We start from the raw sequence: 19,441 nt of genomic DNA on the forward strand, positions 1-19,441 counted from the left end.
CACTGCTCACCCCTAACTCCAGATCATTTATGAGAAAGTTAAAAAGCACCACTTCCCTAATGCAACTCCTTGGAGAAACCCATGTCTTAATATCTCCTTTGCGAGAATTGTCCATTTATCCGTACACTCTGCTTCTTGTTATTTAACCAGTTACTGATCAATAAGAGGGCACTTCCTCTTATTCCACAACTCCTCAGCCTACTCGGAAGTCTTTGGCAAGAGAGCTTTTCGAAAGTCCAAGTACTGTACTGTGTTACTCCATCCACGTGCTTACTAATACCATCAGATGAATGTAAAAAATTGGATTGCAGCACTGCATGGGAAGTGCATTTCATAACAGCATTCTTTGCCTTAGCAGAGAGCAATCCAAACTATGAAAGTTCTATCTTTCATCCGCCCAGAATTAGCAGGGAGGGGTGGCAATGCATGTTGGCTTTGCACAAGCTCCATATGCAATACTGTACTTATTCTGTGAACCACCCTGCAATCTTATGATAAAGGGTGGTACAAATATAAAACAATCAATAAACACAATGGTGTGTAGAAGGCTTCCTTTGCCATATTTAAGCAACCATCCGATAACTCCACTCCACAGTGATATCTATGAACATACATATCCTCAGCTTATGTTAAGGATGTGTGAGCTATATCAACAAGTTATGGATAAAAAAGATGCTTGACCCTCACATCCAGGAAATTATCATGCTTCTCACAGCACTTCCACATGAGATGAAAAACTGACACTTGTTACGTTCATAGCTCAGCACTAGAAAATCCCTTAAGCTGGGCAGTTGTATAACTAACACTCAAATCTCAAAACCACAGCCTCCATTAGGTGTGTATGGACTTACGAGGTATACAATGCAAACAGTGTTAGAAATTCAGATATATCAGCTAGGCACAAATGCCCCCTTAAGCCAAGGTTACAGTCGCCAAAACATAATGTCTAGTTGCCATTTTTGGGTAAGGCAGCTCTAAAGTCTTATTTTTCAAATGACGTACTGACTGTGGTTGATTCTCAGTTAAACATCTGGCTAGTTCAGATGACAACCTTGGGCTAGGTTAAGAACTGAGAACTTAAAGAAAAGTCACTTGATCCAAGGTCAGTCCACATATATATTGGCCTATTCCTACTTCTTTTTCTTAATGGTGATACAGACCATTCATAACATAAGAACATTCTTCACAACTGTGAGTGGGGCAATGGTGTGGCGTGAGTGAAAACAAGATACAACAATTACCGGTAACTAAAGCTCAGGATGCACAGAAAAAGCATTTTGGTTCCTGAAATTCATTCCAACCATGCAGATAAAATATATCTGATAGAATTCTACAGGATGGAATATTAGTGTGTCAAGACCCAATGATCCCCAGGCATGCACCTCCAGATGGTGGAGATGTCAGGTGCCATCCAGGGTCCTGGGCATCTTCACTTGGTCACAAGTGCAAAATGCGCCTGGCACCTATCTAGTTTTGAACACTGAACACAACGGCTAACATTTTTTTTTGGGGGGGAGGAGCTCTGATAGGCTGCATGCTCTGTTAAGTCCTCTGAAAAAGTCACAAAGCAGTGAATAAATGCCCCTGGCACAGAATGGGCATAGTAGTGATGGCCTGCTTTAGAAAATCTTTGTATCAGTACAATGTGCAACTGATATTATCTGGAGCACTCCTGTTAGCCGTGGGCTGCTTCTCTCCACATCCCCCACTACAACTATATTCCTCTCTGGCCGCAGTGTCTGGAATTTAATGTGATTAGACAAACAAGCGTATAAGCAGCAGCTCAGTTAAGAGGAACACCTAAGCTCCGTTACCCATGACCTTTGTTCCTTCAGCCTGCTCTTTAAGGTTTACACCTGCTTGGCACATTCTGAAAATGTGTTAATATAACATGCCAGCATGGATGGAGTTCAAGGAGAAAGCTAAGCAAACCAGGCGCCCACATGGAATATTGAGAATGTCGCTCTGCACATGTTTCCTGGATGCCAACTCGAATAAAATATGGGGGGGGGGGAGGCCAGGTAAGCCCCACATAATCACACAGTGCAATAAACACACACACCATTTGAGTGGCAATGCCCATTAACCTTTGGGAGGCCCAGGGCCCTCAAGTACTTATTGGGGGGGGGGGCGAAGTCCTCTGAGTCCCACTGTGTGGCTCACTTTCAGCCCAGCATGCACGAGACCGCAAACCCTGGAAGTGTTTGTGAAAGCCCAAAGCTGCAACAGGTCTGGGCTGCTACTAGCAGACCTCAGGTCTTCATTCACCATATCCAAAAGTGTGCCTAGACCTGTGGCTTTCAACCGGTGTGCTGTGGCATCCTGGGGTGCCTTGAATGATGTCCAGGGGTGCCATGGGCAACTCTGGCCTCTGTCCCTCTTTCTTTCTTTCCTTCCTTCCCTCCTCCGATGCCTTCTCAAGTCTCCCGAAGGCTTGCACAGCTGTTTGTTGCAGCATCCCTGGCCATAAGCTCTGGCAGGCACCTCTCTTTGGGGCAGGGCTGGGGGGGGGTGCAGCTCAGAAACTAGGGGCAGCAGCAGGCCAGAGGACTCCCAAGGAAAGGGGAAAGGAGGCTGAGGGAACACTCCACAAAGGAGGGTGTTTGAAAAAGGGTGAGAGTCTGCTAGCTCTGCAGGCAAGGGGAGACATAACTGGGTTGCTGAGCCTCACAGGGATGCTGCAGAAAGAAAGTTGGTCAAGGGAGCCGGTTGAAAACCTCTGGCCTGGGCTACTGTCGCAACAACAGAGACTCGCGAGGCGGGTGGTGGTTGTTTTAAGCAAAGCACCTCAAAGGAAAACTTCGCCATGCCACTAAGCTAGGGATTCCCACGCCTCCAGCTCCACTCCCATCCTCGAAAACATGCGAAAACTTATGCAACTCGGGCCCTTAATCTCCCCGAGTAATCTCGAGGGAGAGCATATAAATCCAAAGGTCGAAGCCTGGCCTCACGTGAACGAACGGCAGCGGCAAAGGAAAACGGGAAGGGAAGCCAAAACTTCGGCCGCTGCTGCCAATGTGATGCCCGCTGACTAGCTTCCCCGTTCGGCTTCCCGCGGCGGCGGCGAAGGAGGAGCCGCTGCCGGTTCCCCCACCGCGCGCGCCATGAAGGTCTCCTCGCTCTTCCTCTTCCACGGCCTCGCTCTCGCCTGGTACGTGTTCCTCGTCGCCTTCATCAGCAAGATAGGGACGGGACCTGGCGAGAAGAAGCCGGACAACATCGTCGCCTACGGCGGGCCGTGGAAGTTCCTGACCGTCCTCAACCTGGTAAGCGGCGCGCGCGGAGGCCGAGCCAGGCCTTCCCCTCTCGCCTCAGTCTGAGGGGAGGTGCTTTCGCTTCCCGCCATCGGCGCTTCAGGAGACCGGCGGCGGTCCAAGGGCAGCTTGCGCCTGCTGAGGGGGTGGGAATCCCCAGGAGGGGGGTCACGGGGGTCCCCACGGCCACGAACCCCCGACCTAGGCTAAAGTTATACGTTTCACTAGCCTGAAGCCCCTTAGCCACCCGTTGAAACTAGGGGGCGGGGGGAGAGGGGTGGGTTTGAAATACGTACAGCGTGGGTTGGGGTTGCCACCTGTATCGTCCCGCATTTCCAAGTGAAATGTTATGTCCTGTATTTGTTACAGTTTTCACCTGTATTTCAGGTTTGGTCTTCTCTCTCTCTCTCTCTCTCTGCCAAGCTGTGGAGTCCTCTGCAAATGCATGCATTTGAAACTCTGTGTGAAAGATCACTGCATTTAAAGCAGAGGCAGATTTGCAATTGTGTGTGTGTGTGTGTGTGCATGTGCGTGCATGCCTGGGTGACAAATTCCAGAGGGGCTGACCTGTTAGGCTGCAATAGATTGCAATGGGTTGCTCTGAAGTCACTTCAGCACCAGATTGGGGGGGGGGGGGTCGCCTACCCCCCTGCCCTGCCCTGTATTTTGCGAAAGCAAAGGTGGCAACCCTAGCAGGAAATAATAGAATTGTAGAGTTGGAAGAGATCCCCAGAGTCATCTAGTCCAACCCCTTGTAATGTAGGAATCACAACTGAAGCATCTTGTGATGGATGGCCATCAACAAATGAAATGGATTTGTAAAAATGTTACACGGGAAAAAAAAATACACGAGGCATTACACTTACACTGTAAAACAAGAAAACCCTTAATAAAATATATTTTTTTTAAAAAAAAAAAAAACCTCCAAGGAAGGAGAGGTAATCTGTTCCACTGTGGAACAGCTTTTACTGTCAGAAAGCTCTTCCTGCTGTTTAGTTGGAATCTCCTTTCCTGTAACTTGAATCCATCGGTTTGGGTCCTGGCTTCTGGAGCAGGAGAAAACAACAAGCTTGCTGGTAATGCCAAGGTTGCAAGTTTGATCCCCGTAGGGCAGTGGTTTTCAACCAGTGTGCCATGGCACCCTGGGGTGCATGGAAATGGTGGTGCATGGAAATGCGAGCAACACTGGCCTCTGTCCCTCTTTCCGTTCCTCCCTCCTCTGATGCCCTCTTGCATCCCTGCCTCCCAAAGGCTTGCATAGCTGTTCGTTGCAACAGCCCTGGCTACAAGCTCCCCAGGCAAATTGTGTCTCTGGGGCTGGCCAGGGGGTGCTACCTGACAGCAGGGGGGTGGACTAGATGATCCTCAGGGTCTCTTCCAACTACGATTCTATGTGGGCAGGGAAGCAGAACGCTTTTCCTGCCTGTGGTTTCCCACCAAAAAGACTTTTTTAAAGCCACCCCACTACCTTGCACGAGTTAATTCCAGTGTCAAGAGACCACGGGGGGGGGGGGGAGGGGAAATAGCTTTTACTAAGTAGTGGATAGTGTGTAATAGTAGTAATTGTGCAGGAGATGTGTTGACTCCTCCACCCCATGCTGCAGTTTAAATTATACACACCCTCCATAATTTCCTAGGGATTCAGAAGCGCACCCGGCTGGGTCTCCCTCTCTCCATGGGTCTTTGGCCATCAGGTCTAATTTGCTCCTAAAATCTGTGTTAACTGCTTTTGCTTATGTTCATCCCTTGCTGTGCAGGTGCCTCTGCTTTTCCTGGGCAGTGGTCAGGGATGGTGTCATCATCTGGAGGGATATAGATTTTCCTTTCCCCCCCCCCCAAGTAAAGTTTCAGAGGGGCCACTGCGTTAGTCTGTTGGAGCAGGAACAACACTGTCTTGTGGCACCTTAACAGATCAACACTGAAAAAGCAGATTGCTTTCTGTGAAAGCAAATGCCAGAATAAAGCTCTTAGTCTTTCAAGTATCACAAGACTCATTGTTGCGGATTAAAAAACAACAACACTGAAACGCAATGTGTGATATGGTAGGGAGTCCAAAATCTGCTGTTCAAAGGCAGGGGAGATGCAAACTCCAAGACACAGGCATACCTAAGGCAGCTCTTTGTGCCTTGGCCCTTTTTCTGCTGTTGGACTGATCATAAAGTTAGGAAGTCTCTGCTAATGTATACCCTACGCTACTATTTTTCTGCAGTTGAACACTTTGCAATTGACAACTTTTTTTTACTTTTTCATACATGCATAAACCATTAAGCCAGATTTGTGACTTAAGCTAAGAGGACAAAAACATATTGTACCCCTTCATGCAGTCCGTGTAGTTTAAGGGTGTTAGGAGTTGTAGCTCTGTGAGGGGTAAACTACAGTTCCCAGCTTTTTTAAGGAAGGCATGTACTTTAAATATATGGTGTGAATGTGACTGTTAGTGGAGGCCTACCCATTGGAACACCTTGCTTTATGCTCCGGAACACGATTGGCGTAAAGACTAAACTTATCCTCTCTGAAATTTCACGTATAATGTTGTTCCTTCATTTATTTATATTGCGGTCTCTCAATGTAACTTAGAATATTTTATTTCCTTTGTGACCTCTGCTAAGGCTGTGTACATATCACCAGCTTACAATACAGTTGGCCATTTCCCCCCTCAATTCCTATTGAAGCTGGTTTGGCCAACAGCACATCAAAATGCAGTATTTTCTAAGAAATGACAGGATGGAGCTGGATTGTGATTAACATTGTGTGTACACCACTTTCCAAACTAGAAGTGGGATCACACTGGATGCAGAGTAAATGACAGTGTGTACACAGCTTTAGAGTCTGTCTATAGCTGTACTTCTACCTTGCAGATAAGCTATAGTACTCCCTAGAGGTGATTTTTTTTAAAAAATTAGTGGATCTTTGCACATTGATGCTAACAAAGCTACTTAGTTCTCATAAAACATTATATAAGTCTATTAAACAATACAATGTTAAAGTTTACCACCCAAACTAATTTATTAAAACACTCTCAGTAAATAAGATAGATATAGCTAGTGGCGTTTTCCACAGTGCTGATTCATGGTTCACCCTGAAAACTGCCTTCTTAAGAGTTCATTGAGGTGTGCACAATTAAAAATGGATGAAGATTTTCTCATTAGCTGTAATTAATTTAGGTTCTGCAGGCTGTTTACTTCGGGATCTCCTTGCTGATTGACGCACTGGTACTAATGAAGCAACTGCGACTTGCTAAGTCCATGTTCCCCTTCAGAGACTTGATCTTTGGCAGCCTGGCCTTTCCTACCTCCATGGTGAGTTTCAAATACACATAATCATCAGTATTACAGTGGTGCCTCGCAAGACGAAATTAATTCGTTCCGCGAGTCTCTTCGTCTTGCGGTTTTTTCGTCTTGCGAAGCATCCCTATTAGCGGCTTAGCGGATTAGCGCTATTAGCGGATTAGCAGCTATTAGCGGCTTAGCGGCTTAGAAAAAGGGGGGGGAAGGGAAAAAACTTTTTCGTCTTGCGAAGCAAGCCCATAGGGAAATTCGTCTTGCGAAGCACCTCAAAAGACGGAAAACTCTTTCGTCTAGCGAGGCATTCGTCTTGCGGGGCACCACTGTATGCCACTATTAGAAGACAAGCGCTAGTTACTTTGGAAGGATTGTTCTGAGCCAACGATGCTTTAAGTAATGATAACTCATGAATGATAACACATTATTACTAATGAGAATTCATTAAAGATAGTTCATTATTACTATTATTTTATTGATACTGTAATAGTAGCAGTATATATAAACAGCATATATAATTGCCTGAAAGACACTTAGTGTGTTATAGAATACAACTGCTTCATGTTTTCAAAAACCAAGCAAGGCAACTGAAACAAAGAAAGAGGGTTTGATTCCTGGCATCTCCAGGTAGAGCAGGCAAAGGCCCCATCTGAAATTCTGGAGAGCTGTTGCAGATCATTGCAGACAATATCAACCTAGATGCACTCTGTATCTCTATATCTAACTTCCTATTTTCCCAATGAATATTACCTGCTGCCTTATCAGGGAGTGGGTGGTGCTGTGATCTAAACCACTGACCCTCTTGGGCTTGCTGATCGGAAGGTCAGCGGTTCAAATCCTTGCGACAGAGTGAGCTCCTGTTGCTCTATCCCAGCTTCTGCCAACTTAGCAGTTTGAAAGCATACCAGTGCAATTAGATAAATAGGTACCGCCGTGGCAAGAAGGTAAATTGCATTTCCGTGCACTCTGGCTTCCATCATGGTGTTCCGTTGCACCAGAAGCGGTTTAGCCGTTCTGGCCACATAATCTGGAAATCTGTTTGTGGACAAATGCCGCCTGAAGCGAGATGAGCACCGCAACCCATAGTCACCTTTGACTGGATTTAACCATGCAGGGACCCCTTTTTACCTTTTTTTATCTGCCGACTTCCAAAATCCAGATAAGCACTTTAAGGGCCATTTAGCATCTTACAACATGCAACAGAAGGGATATGTGTGGGTGTGTTTATACTCACACTTCTGTTTTCTGCTGCATATTGCCAAAATATGCCTGAACTGAACCTCAGCCTCAGTTAAACACATTTCACTTGAAACGTCCCATGTTTAGTATGAAAAAATAATACATGTGTAGCTATGTAGTAGAGTAAGCATCAGACACTAATACTCCACTTTAAACCTGTGAAAATGCAAGCAAGGAAAGTCAGGTAAAATTGAGACAATTTCTTTTGGCGAAAAATGAGCAGAGTGTACTGTTTCCAAAGCCATTTATTTCTACTCCCGTAGAGGGATCACCAGGTGTGAGGGATCACTAAGTGTAGAGAGGGACTTGCTTCTGTTTATAAACAATGCTTACTATTTTTAGTAGGAGAACATCCTTTCTCAGCTCCTGTGTCCCTGGTTTGCTCTAATGTGGACTCACACTCAGCAGAGAAAACAAGGCCAAGAAAACACAACTGATGCTGTAATTATTTTTCTTGTGTTGAAATGCACCCATTGAGAAAGATTTCTCAATAGCTAATATTCACTTTTTCGGCTTAAAGCCTGTTCTTAATGAATGAGGGCGATGTTTGTCGTTAAGCCGCTTGCAGAAGCAGAAGGTAGATCTGATCATCATCAAAGACAGAGACTGTCCTACTGTTAGGCAAAGTGAGGCGACTGCCACAGGCAGCAGTTACAGTGGGACGGAGGCAGCAGCAACAGCCCCCTGGCTGTCCCTCCTACCCCACTCCCTTCTGTCATTCTCCTCTGTGGAAAGACAGGCTTGGGTATGCTATACAGCCTGTCTTGGCCCTTCCAAACTAACCTGCTGCCTAGTAAAGGACACTATTCCGTCACCAGTGTTGAAATAAGTTTAATTGGCTTCTGTGCATAGAACAGAGATGGGGGAAATCTTGTCCTTCACCTCATGCAGCAAAAAAGCTCAGGCCATTTCTGATAGAAGGGTTGAAATCACAGTTCTCTTTCTCCCCATCTGGTTATTGTTCATTCTATAAAGACCTTACTGGCTTTCTCACCCAGTGGAAGAGCCCGTTGCTTGGCAATGGCGTCCATGCTTTGCATCCTTGGCGTCTTCAATATAAAACAGATCCCAGACAGACCAGCTGAAAAAGTGCCACTGTATATGAGGTCTGAATAGATTTCACTGGGCTTTGTGGATTTTTAGCCCAGAAAGCAGCTCCTGGTGGTCTTCACGGCTTTCCCTCTTTCCCTGCTCATGCCAGTCTTTGCCAAAGATAACAGTTGAAGCTTTCCCCAAGGAATCCTGGGAAATTGTAGCTCTGGGAAGGGTATACTACAGCTCTCCTACTTTAAATGCATGTTGCGGAGGTGAGAGAAAAGTAACAAAATTCTTCCCAAATCGAACATTGCGAAGGAGAGAGCATCCCTAGGAAAAGTAATTAGACAACTGCTTGCATACATGTTTTTTTAATGGCTAGTGTGCTTTTAATCATACAGCACTCTTTGTACCCAAACAGAAGGCAATCAAGATTATTTTATAAATGCATAATTATTATTAGTTGTAGTAAACATAATCTGAGGACAGTTCTTGTATTTGCTCTGAATTTCAGGACTTTGGGGAACACTGAAGTTTTCAGGAAGCCTGTCAGTCTAGTGCTGTATATGTGTTAACTGGCTTTGATTACCCAGTGTAGGAAGAGTAACCCTCTGGACTGCTCATGGGCACTTGATATGGCCAGCAGGCAGAATGGCCACTCCGCCCTCACACATTCACTGAACATGTGGAGAAAGTCATGTGAAGATTCATGTTGCCTTTCTTTTTGCTGCAGGGGGCAACCATTTAAGGTGCATCCAATTGTCATACGGCCGCCAACACATGGATTCTTTTGGGCCCAGAAGAGGGAGGAATGTGGTAGGGGAGTAACAGGGTGGAGAGGGCTTATGCACACTCTGCCAATGTGCATGGGGGCCAGGAACAGAACCCCCTCACCAAATGGTTGTCGCCTGTACATCACAATTTCCAGGACTAAAGGCTTATGTAGGTTCTGTGGCCCAGAGTTGGTTACAGCACTAAATGATTTCTAAAATAATAAAATACATACTGTTGTGATATTGTTTGAAACCTTGCATAAGTGAATCCCAGGCCCTCATTTCACAACTCATTATTCTGGAGTGCTGTGACAAGAAGAAGCTTGCCACAGTACTCTATCTGAGAGAAGTGGAAAGTACTTTGTTAGATGCTTGTGTTAGATAAACTCATCACCTTTTTCTTTTAATACTCTGTTTCAGACAGTGTTTATGTTGTTTTGGGCACTATACCTTTATGATCGGGAGCTTGTTTATCCCAAGAGCCTTGATCCCCTCCTTCCTTTATGGCTGAATCATGCTATGGTGAGTAAAATGTAAAGCAACAACAGCAAAATGGAACAAAGGCAATCTGCAATAAATATTCAAACATCGCATGATGGATGCAAGCGAAAGCAGACATGATCCAGCCAGTTATGCACTTTTAATTCCTACTGATCTCAGTGGGAGAGTCAATATATACTTAATCTCTCTCATCAAATTTAATAAGATGCGCTTAACCTTGGCAGGAACATGCCCAGATTCTGCAAATTTTTATTTGTTGCTTCCTTGCTTTCTCTTTAAGCCAAGATGGGCAATGAGTGGGCATGTGAATTGCTAAAGAAAGCCTTAAAGCATAGGGGAAAATATCAGTGAATCGTTGCTTGCCAAGTGTAAGTCAATTGAAAGATGTGAAGTCATTAAACGGGGTGGCAGGATGGGGTGGGGAGAGAGAGACACTTTCTAGGTTACTGCAGTGCATATAAAAGAATGAGAGTGCTGTTGCTGTAAACAGAGTGTTATACAATGCAGAATGTCTGGGAATACAAATGAATGTTTGGTGGTTTTTAGAACGGAGTAAAAGAATCCAAAAAGGTATGTAGCAGGAGCTCTCCAGTCGAGCAGCAAATGTGAGTAGAAACAACAAGCAGCAGTGCAAAAATGATGGCTGGCTGACTCCTACATTTTAAATTTCATTTTTAGCCAAAAACAGAAATGAAAGCAAATGTGGGGGGGGGGATCTTTACTGCTCTGGGCAAAGATGCTACCAGTAAAATAGAAGCTGTGGGTGTGTGCAGAATTCACGACATGTCCTCTTGGGAATAGGTGTGTGAAAAAGTTCAGTATGAATCCTAAGGGCCTAAATGAATGAAATAACCATCATACTCAAGACGCTCAAGCTTGATTCTATCAACCTTCCGTAGTGAATGAGGCTACTGGCTCTTACTCAGGACAGTGCTACGAAAAGATCAATATTCCTTGCAGTGACAACCCAAATTCTGCCTTTATCGTCTGCACAAATGAGTTTGTTTGCATCACTCGCTCCTCTGGAATGCTAGTCATGTGGAAGAAGGGCAATGAGTCATAAGAACCAAAACAAATGAAACAGCAATCATATCCAAGACTCAGCCTGGATTCTCTCAACCTTCCCTACTCAGTGCCATTATGGGCTACTAACATAGACGGATGCTACATAAAGACCCATTTTTATGATCTGACCTCTTGACACCTTATAATGTTAGTTTCCTCTAACATTATCCTCACACCAGCAGAAGATGACATGGTGGGACTGAGCCACTTCCATTGGCACATATGGAAAATCGGTGTAGGATAGCAGCCACAAGCCTTATGAACCTGTTTAAACAAACGAAACAAAAAAAAGTCATAGCTTAAATATTTTATGTTCCTGAGAAGTTAGAATGAGCCCATTTTTCAGAAGTGATGTGACACTCGCTCAATGGGCAAATCATTCTGCATGAATTATTCAACCTAGGCATGGAGCTAAATGATGGATCCCTTCAGCTAACATTTGTTCTTTCCGTGTTTCCTAAGAAAACCAGAAATTTCTAAGCGATTCAAGTTCCCTTATGAACAAATCTGTGAAGTTTTGAAGGAGGCAGAAGAGTTGAGAAGAGCTGAGCACCATCACATTGCCCCAAACTTGCCTTACTAGATAACCGCCATGTGCCAGTGCAGGGAGAAGGAAGGCAAAACATATCCTCACGTACACTGGAACTTGATTCCTAGAACTTGTTCACATCTGTGGATAATCAGTAATATTTGTATGGGGAGGGTTGTGGTAGGGAAAACCTTCAACCTACTGTGATGGTGTTCTTCACTTGCTAACTGCTTACCTACTTCATCTGTAAGAAAAGGAAGTTCCATACCTACCAACACCCCCACCCCCACCCCCACCCCCCATGCATACCCAGGGATGGGACCAGGCCTCCTCCTGATGGGACATTTGGATGCCAGAGCCCCATCCCAACAAACACCGGGGGGGGGCTGTAGAGGCCTCAGCCCCATAGTGCCCGCTAGGGAATGTTAAACGTATTGTAGTGAGCGATGATGGCATGGCCCATCAAACCTGGCCGACACTCCATATTAACTGACTGTGTGCCACTTCCCAGAATCCTTTGCAGCATTCAGGGGTTCTATAGCAGACCTGCAGAGACACCACCAGTACAGGCAATTCTATCTGGAAAGTGTTCTCTAAGGGTTGGACATTTGGAAACTCAGACAAACGTAGATTCCCCCAAGAAAACATTTTCCATTCAATATTTATATATACAGTGGTACCTCGGGTTACAGACGCTTCAGGTTACAGACTTTGCTAACCCAGAAATAGTACCTCGGGTTAAGAACAGTTTCAGGTTAAGAACGGACCTCCGGAACGAATAAAGTTCTTAACCCGAGGTACCACTGTAAACTGAAACTGCTAGCATCGTATTATGCCATCTCAGTAAGGGTGGCAAACTAATATGCTTTCCCCTCAGAAAGCAAAGCATTTAATTAACTTGTATCAGTAAATAAATCAAAACAAAGTAATACATTACTCAAAGTAAAAAAAAACTTTCATAAGCAGTCGGAACGTAATACAGTATTTTAAGCAACCCATTCATTAACAGCAAAATCATTACATACAGCTTTTGTTCAAATTAGTGGGTTTGGGGTTTGGTTTGGTTTTTTAGAGTGAGGGAGGGGGAGGACTGAGAAAGAATACCTTTTCTCCCCTCTCTGTGATAATTGTTTTCCTTTTTCAGTTTCACTTGTTACAAGTGAAGCTGAAAAGAAAACTGTTAATGGAAAATACAAGAATGAGTCACTGTTTCCAGCCATTTTTGCCAACCCTTGGAGATTGGTGTCAATCCAGGCCTAATTATTAAGACTTGCTTTTTAAACAGGTTTTTTAAATTATTTGCTTAAAGGACAAAGCTTGCATTTATTTGAATGAATGCTAGATTAAACAATACATTATAGTGGCAATGAAGTTTAATTGCCCTTAATGACTCATGGTGTGTGGTGTGACTAGAGTCATATTAAAAATTGCTATGAGTAGGGACCACTTTGCCTGAGAAAAAAACAAAATGCATTTAAAGGGCTTTCAACTAGTTTTAAGTTGCAGTATATGGTCCATTACTAATGCCATTGCAGCAGTCAGCTTTCCATTGTCTAGTAAAAAGAATTCATTTAGAGAGCTAATTGAAAGCCAGTGGCAAATGGAAAGCTTTGCAATAACTAGTCAATCATGCAGTACTTCTGTGTTTTGCAATAACAGGCAAAACATACGAAGGTTCTAGAAATAGTACAAGTGCCAGAGCCAAGTGACCCTAAAAATATAGAGCATGCACTGTGGAATGACAGGATATTATTATTATTAAAATGCACCATCTATCGATATTTGTACAGTGGTACCTTGGTTCTCAAACTTAATCAGTTCCGGAAGTCCGTTCCAAAACCAAAGCATTCCAAAACTAAGGTGTGCTTTCCCATAGAAAATAATGCAAAACAGATTAATCTGTTCCAGACTTTTAAAAACAACCCCTAAAACAGGAATTTAACATGAATTTTACTATCTAACGAGAGCATTGATCCATAAGATGAAAGCAATAATGATTTTACTGTACTATAAAATAAATAAGACAGTACTGTAGATGATAAAAAAAATTAAAAAATTAAATTTCTTACTACACCGACGATAGTCATTGTTTGGATGGGGGGCTTTTATCCATTTCCGCAGTCACATAATCAATCAGTAGCTGAACTGGGTTCCACACAGTCACAAAAACAAATTAACTGAAAAAGCCTCAAAATCATAAACGCAAAATAAATAGCAAAAACAAAAGTGCCAAACTTAATCCGTTCCGGAAGTCTGTCTGACTTCCGAAATGTTTGAAAACCAAGGCGCAGGTTCTGATTGGTGCAGATGCCCCAGAAACAATAGCTGACAGCTGCATCGGATGTTTGGCTTCTGAAAAACGTTCAAACACTGGAACACACACTTCCGGGTTTTCGGCATTTGGGAACCAAGGCTTTTGAGAACCAAGGTACCACTGCATAAGCTAGTTCCCTAGCCTCTACTATTGGATCATGGTGACCTTAAGTGAGGCGTACCTTCCTGTTTTCTAGGGGAAGTTACATATGAAGTTGCCTCTAGCTCAGCATTGTTCCATGGGTAGCCAGTGTGATATTGGACTTCAGCTCCCATCAGCTTCAGCCAGTATGGTCAATGGTCAGGGTTGATGGGAGTTGTAGTCCAGCAACATGTGCCAGGCACCACATTGGTTACCCCTGGTCTACACTAACTGATGGATCTTCAGGATTTCAGAGGTGTTTCAGCCCTACCTGGAGAAGCTGGGGTTTGAACTTAGGACCTTGTGCATGCAAATCACATGTTCTACCACTGAGCAATGACCCTTCTTCCTTGTACATGCTGAAAAGGTGAGAGCAAGATACGGCTATAGCAGCAGTGCACGCATTAAAACTCTCTACTGTTGCCTCACCCTAATAGTTCTGAGGCTGGGGTGTGGGTGTGTTAGCTATTCCCCGTCCCTTCCACCTACTGTTACCAAGTTGGCAGCATTGCCAAGGAATGAAGGCACTCAGCATAGGGTATCCTGACTGTCAAAAGCGAGGGTGGTGCAAAAGTCTAGGTTAGACCAGGGGAAAGGGTGTCTCCTTTCCTTGATGCTATGGGACACAGCCTCTGCTAAAATCCAGGCACCTGCCAGCTTCATGAACTCCATCTCCTTTCTTCCTGAAAAAGACAGGCCCGGTAGTATATAGGACAATGCAACCCTCTAAAGCAGGGTTTCTCAGACTTGGGTCTCCAGCTGTTTTTGGACCAACTCCCATCTCCTAGCAGGACCAGTGGTCAGGGATGGTGTGGATTGTAGCACAAAAGCAGCTGGAGACCCAAGTTTGGGAAACACTGCTCTAAAGGAAGGGATATCCCTTAAAATAAGGCATTGAGAATGAATAGCAAAGTTTTTGTTTTAATCCTCTGGTTGAAAGAACAAAAAAGCCCATTGTCTTTGCCCCAGAAAGTTACGGCATAGAACATTCAGCCAACAGCCAATCAGGACATTGGCTGAAAGACTTGTGGTAGACAGGCCAGGCCAAAGCTCTGTACACCTTATTGTAAACAATGATGAGTTTCATAGATTCAACACGAGTACAAATTTGTGTGACGCACTGTATTTTCTTCCCAGCACACAATTATATTACCGTTGTCCCTGATGGACCTCTTGACTACCCCACATCGTTCTCCATCAAAGGGAAAAGGGATCAGCTTATTAGCAATTGGGGGTGCTGCCTATGTCTGTTGGTAAGATCTTTGTTTTTTTAATGAAGAAAGTCTCTTTCACATGATGCTTTGGCATCCCTCTTTAACAGGCAGGAAGCCAAGAGGGAATGCCTTCTCTCACCTAGTTATTACATGCAGCCACAAAGTCCTCTGTTGAAAAGACGGTCCTTGCTTAACCCTGCTGAAAGAAATCCCGACTATTCAGCTACAATAGACTCCTGATCAGACTTTAGAGAAGCTTTGGAACTGTTGAACAAGTGCATTATACAACCATACATTAGGCCTCATGAGGGGCCTTTTTAGCCTAATCAGATCCTAAACTTAATGAGATTATTCATGCCGCTTATTGAAATTCCTTTCCCATGCACGAGTTTGCTTGCTGTGATTTGTGCTGTCTATTAGTTTGGCTGTTGTGAGCATGGAGCAAGGCCTCTTCGAGATTCCCCCAGAAAACTCACTTTTAAAAAGGTGTCCGTATTCCAGAAGGAATGGAACTTCTGGCCCATAGGTGAAGCTCATCCTAATGCAATGTGGCAATGTGATCATGGTGGGGGGGTTGAATGTTATCCTCTGAACCTGGATGGAAGGCCTTGAATATTCTTAGCCTCTGCTGGTGCCCAAGCCCTCTGCCATTCAAGTCTGGTGTTGGATCCCAGACTAGAGTATTTAGGGGATGAACTACCTCCTCAGAACTACCTCTTTAGCCCCCACCCCTTTACCTAAAATTTACCATGTCAGACGACTTGCATTTATGTTTTTGCTGTTTTCTTTCACTAAATGGTGTTCCCACATAGAGATCTGCATAACAAAACATCTGGCTACCCCAGGCAGAAAAAAAGATCTTTTATGCGTTTGTGTACCTGTGAATAAATGCAGGTGTGTTTAAAAAAACCCAAAAACCAATAATCTTACCCAAGCTATTGGCCCCTTATAGTGTCTTCAAGGGCTAAAAGCAGCTGGGGCAGGGTAATGGCAGCAATTTTGGGAAAGAAACTAGAACACCTTCTGAGCTAGAACCCCATGACTGCATTTCTTCTTCTTCTTCAGTGTACAGTTCGAGCAAGCCTTTTAAATGTTTGTCCTAGCTTGTACTTTGGCCCTTAGATGCCACATTCTTCCCAAGGAAACAGCAAGCCCAGCTGGGATGCTATGTTCTAACTTAAGATGTCCAAACTAAAATGCATCCTTTTCTAGGTTTCTGTGGATTTACTCGGTGACTGGGAAGTGGGTGTACCCTCTCTTTGAAGAGCTAAGTGCACCCGGCATAGCTGCCTTTTTTGTGGGGAGCGCTTTCGTCACTCTCTTTTGCTACAACACAGGAGAATTCCTCGTCCGCATGATTTGGGGTGAGTCCAGTCTTGTAAACAAATCCTCGAAAGTTACCATTTTAAAAAATTAGTTTGCACATGTTCTTCTCTTATACATTGGTGACACATCGAAAGGTTAAAAAGGGAAGGGAGGAAAGAAAGAAAATAAATTCCCTTGGCTTCTCTCAGTTCCCTGCCTGGTCACTTGATTCTTATTCCTCACAGTTAAATCAGGGCTAGTAGAACTTGCACATTCACTTGCCAGGCCCTAGTTGTAATTTCCCCCCCATGGGTGGTGGGTGGGTCCAGTGCTATAAATGATAAGAAGACATTGCACTGAGGCTAAAAGCAGAAGTGAACTAGCAAGCAAGGTTAGTAATAAGCAGAAAGCCTATAGTCACCATGCAAGCAGGTGCATATGTGAAGGGGCAAGTTCCAATAATTACCATTTTTAGAGGGAAGCTATCCCTGGTCATGTGTTCCTGTATGCATGATAGAGATAAGATGCATGGAACAAACTTCAGTCTTTCGCATGGTCAGTAAATGTGCAAAACCACCCTAAAACTAGATTATTATGGGCCATGTGCCAGGGAGTTAATGGGACCCCCCAACCAACTTGGGGTTGCTGAAGTAGGTGGTCTGTCTCTCAGTTGTGGATAAGATTGCCTGTTCATGGGGGAAGTGAGACCCCCCCCACACACCTTGGTTAGCAGATAATCTTGCTGCAGAGCTACTCTGAAACGGGAGCAAAGGGCACTGCCTCTCCCAGTCTCTTGTGGCTCACCAGCAACACTTTCTCCTGCAGCTCACTCTTACTTCTAGTTTGGCAGTGCAGAGAGTGGCTGTTGGCTCCGTTCAGGGGCCAGATTTTGCTCCAGGGCTGTCAGCTGCTGGCCCCGAAGTGAGTTCACTTCTTTTCCCCCAGTATGGAACAAAATCAAGTTGTGTTTGGATTGTTATCGTTCATCTCACCAGTAAGCCATTTTTCTTCTTTTGCTTATGCCATTTCACAGGTGACTCCGTAGTAATACTTGACATTTACAAGAAGAAAAGCAAATGAAACTTGGATGATGCCAGAGCAAAACCTAGATGAATTAAGAATGAAGCCAGCGAAGTCAAGCAAGAAGATCTCTCCGTGCGGAACCTTCTTGTATGCTTGTTCAACACTTTGTGTCTTCCAATGAATCTAGATTCTAAAAATAACTGGATTCTGGGGATGGATTTGAGGGTCTGCCTGGGCAGATCCCTTTCAGGATTCCAGAGGATTAATTTGATTCCAGAAAGCTTAAGATGGATCCCCAGGCACATCAAGCCACAGGTGTGTTGCATGCCAATTAAATAAGTGGTACATACCTTAGGACAGAATCCTCCAAGGCTGCTACAAACTGTCTGGAGTGGATTGCGTCAGTCCTATCAATGCGCCTAAACTGCACTGGGAGAGCCACAAGCAGCTCCTGAGGCCTTGGACCTTCACACTTGTGTGTTATGTTGTTATGGAAGCTGCAGTCATCACAATGCCGTGCAAATCTAGCCTGTTGCATCTCTTCTGGTGGAGACTGGGCCCTTCTCCCCTCTCCTGCACAGAGAGAGAGATGGGGAAGAGCCTACTTTGAGAGGAGTGCTGCAGACATAGGAGGTTTTTGGCTTGTGAATGACTGCACCAATGTGATCAAGACCCTTGGAAACCCCTGCGTAGGAAAGGCTAGACTCTAGGTCCTGGAAGACCTGATTCAGAACCAATAAATTCAGACTGACAAGGGCTGCCTATCTTTAAATGAATCTTTTGTACTATATCATGAAGACTAACCTGATGGCATAATTTCAGATGATTAAGGAAAAGAATTTACAGTTGCAGATTAAGGAAATGCATAGCATCCGGTGCTCAAGCTCAATGCCATAGGATAAGCATTCATCCTTAGTGATCTAAAGAGCGGATCTGCTAAGTGTCCAGTGAAATCAGCATGGCTGCAGCTTGAAATCCGAATTATTAATAGGCATTTACAAAAAACAGTAAAAAAAAGTTAATGAGATTCCTGACATTACATGGTTTCCTCTTTTGAGTTTTAGATGTGGCACTCCTGAATCAAAATAATGTAATTATGTTTAACATTATGTTAACATGAGGGTTAACACAAATCTCTCTGCCACATTTCCCATTCATTTACTAATCTCACTTGCTAGTTTATTTCTGTCATTAGCCTCGGCGTCTTATTAAGTCTTATAGAACTGGAGCAGTTCTTTGAAAAGGTTAATAAAAAAAATAAATGAACATGACCCATCGTTTCCTTCAGTGGTCAGCATTCTCAAGCATAAAAGACAGTGCCGTTATTTTAATGGTGTGGTGATTGTAGCTTTTTCTTTTTTGGATTAGCATAAATGGGCTTGTCATGCTTGTGCCCAGCAAACTGGGCACAACCGTGATCAGGGATGTAAAAAGGGGTACTTTAATGACCTGCAGTTTCTTTCCTGCCTTAGGAATGTGATACCCATCAGAATTTGGGAACAGGCACCTAAAGTCTGTGGCAGCTTTGAAAATGAGACAGACAGACGTAGAGACAGCTGAGAAAATTTTAGCTAGCCTGGAAATTATGGGAATACACTGTTGCTTCGGAAAATCTGGTGCAGAATCAGCAGTTTAGCTGTCTCTTTTCACAAGTCTGCTTGCTTTCATTAGGCTCTGCTGGTATAATTCAAAAAAAACCAAATATGCCGTAAATATCCACTATGCTCTCTCCCCTCTCCAAAGGAAGTGAAACCATGAAGTGTTGCC

General features: G+C 44.2%; 1 protein-coding gene and 2 long non-coding RNA genes across 3 annotated transcripts; 2 read left to right on the forward strand and 1 right to left on the reverse strand.

Moving 5' to 3' along the window:
- The first annotated feature begins 2,839 nt into the window (after positions 1–2,839).
- On the forward strand, positions 2,840–18,945 carry ADTRP (androgen dependent TFPI regulating protein). The gene is made up of 6 exons (XM_081873171.1): positions 2,840–3,266; positions 6,419–6,553; positions 10,003–10,104; positions 15,270–15,385; positions 16,559–16,710; positions 17,685–18,945. Exons 1-6 carry the CDS (start codon positions 3,105–3,107, stop codon positions 17,729–17,731), a joined length of 714 nt encoding a protein of 237 aa, XP_081729297.1. The 5' UTR covers positions 2,840–3,104; the 3' UTR covers positions 17,732–18,945.
- Positions 8,590–9,996, reverse strand: LOC309348191. Its single transcript, XR_014159284.1, has 2 exons — positions 9,816–9,996; positions 8,590–9,139 (listed from the first exon to the last, which is right to left on the reverse strand). It is a non-coding gene; the product is annotated as an uncharacterized lncRNA (long non-coding RNA).
- LOC309348178 lies at positions 10,111–14,102 on the forward strand. The gene is made up of 2 exons (XR_014159272.1): positions 10,111–12,362; positions 12,421–14,102. It is a non-coding gene; the product is annotated as an uncharacterized lncRNA (long non-coding RNA).
- Positions 18,946–19,441: the final 496 nt, after the last annotated feature.

This window comes from Podarcis erhardii, assembly GCF_964252035.2.
Source record: "Podarcis erhardii genome assembly, chromosome: 8".
NCBI classification, from domain to species: Eukaryota; Metazoa; Chordata; class Lepidosauria; order Squamata; family Lacertidae; genus Podarcis; species Podarcis erhardii.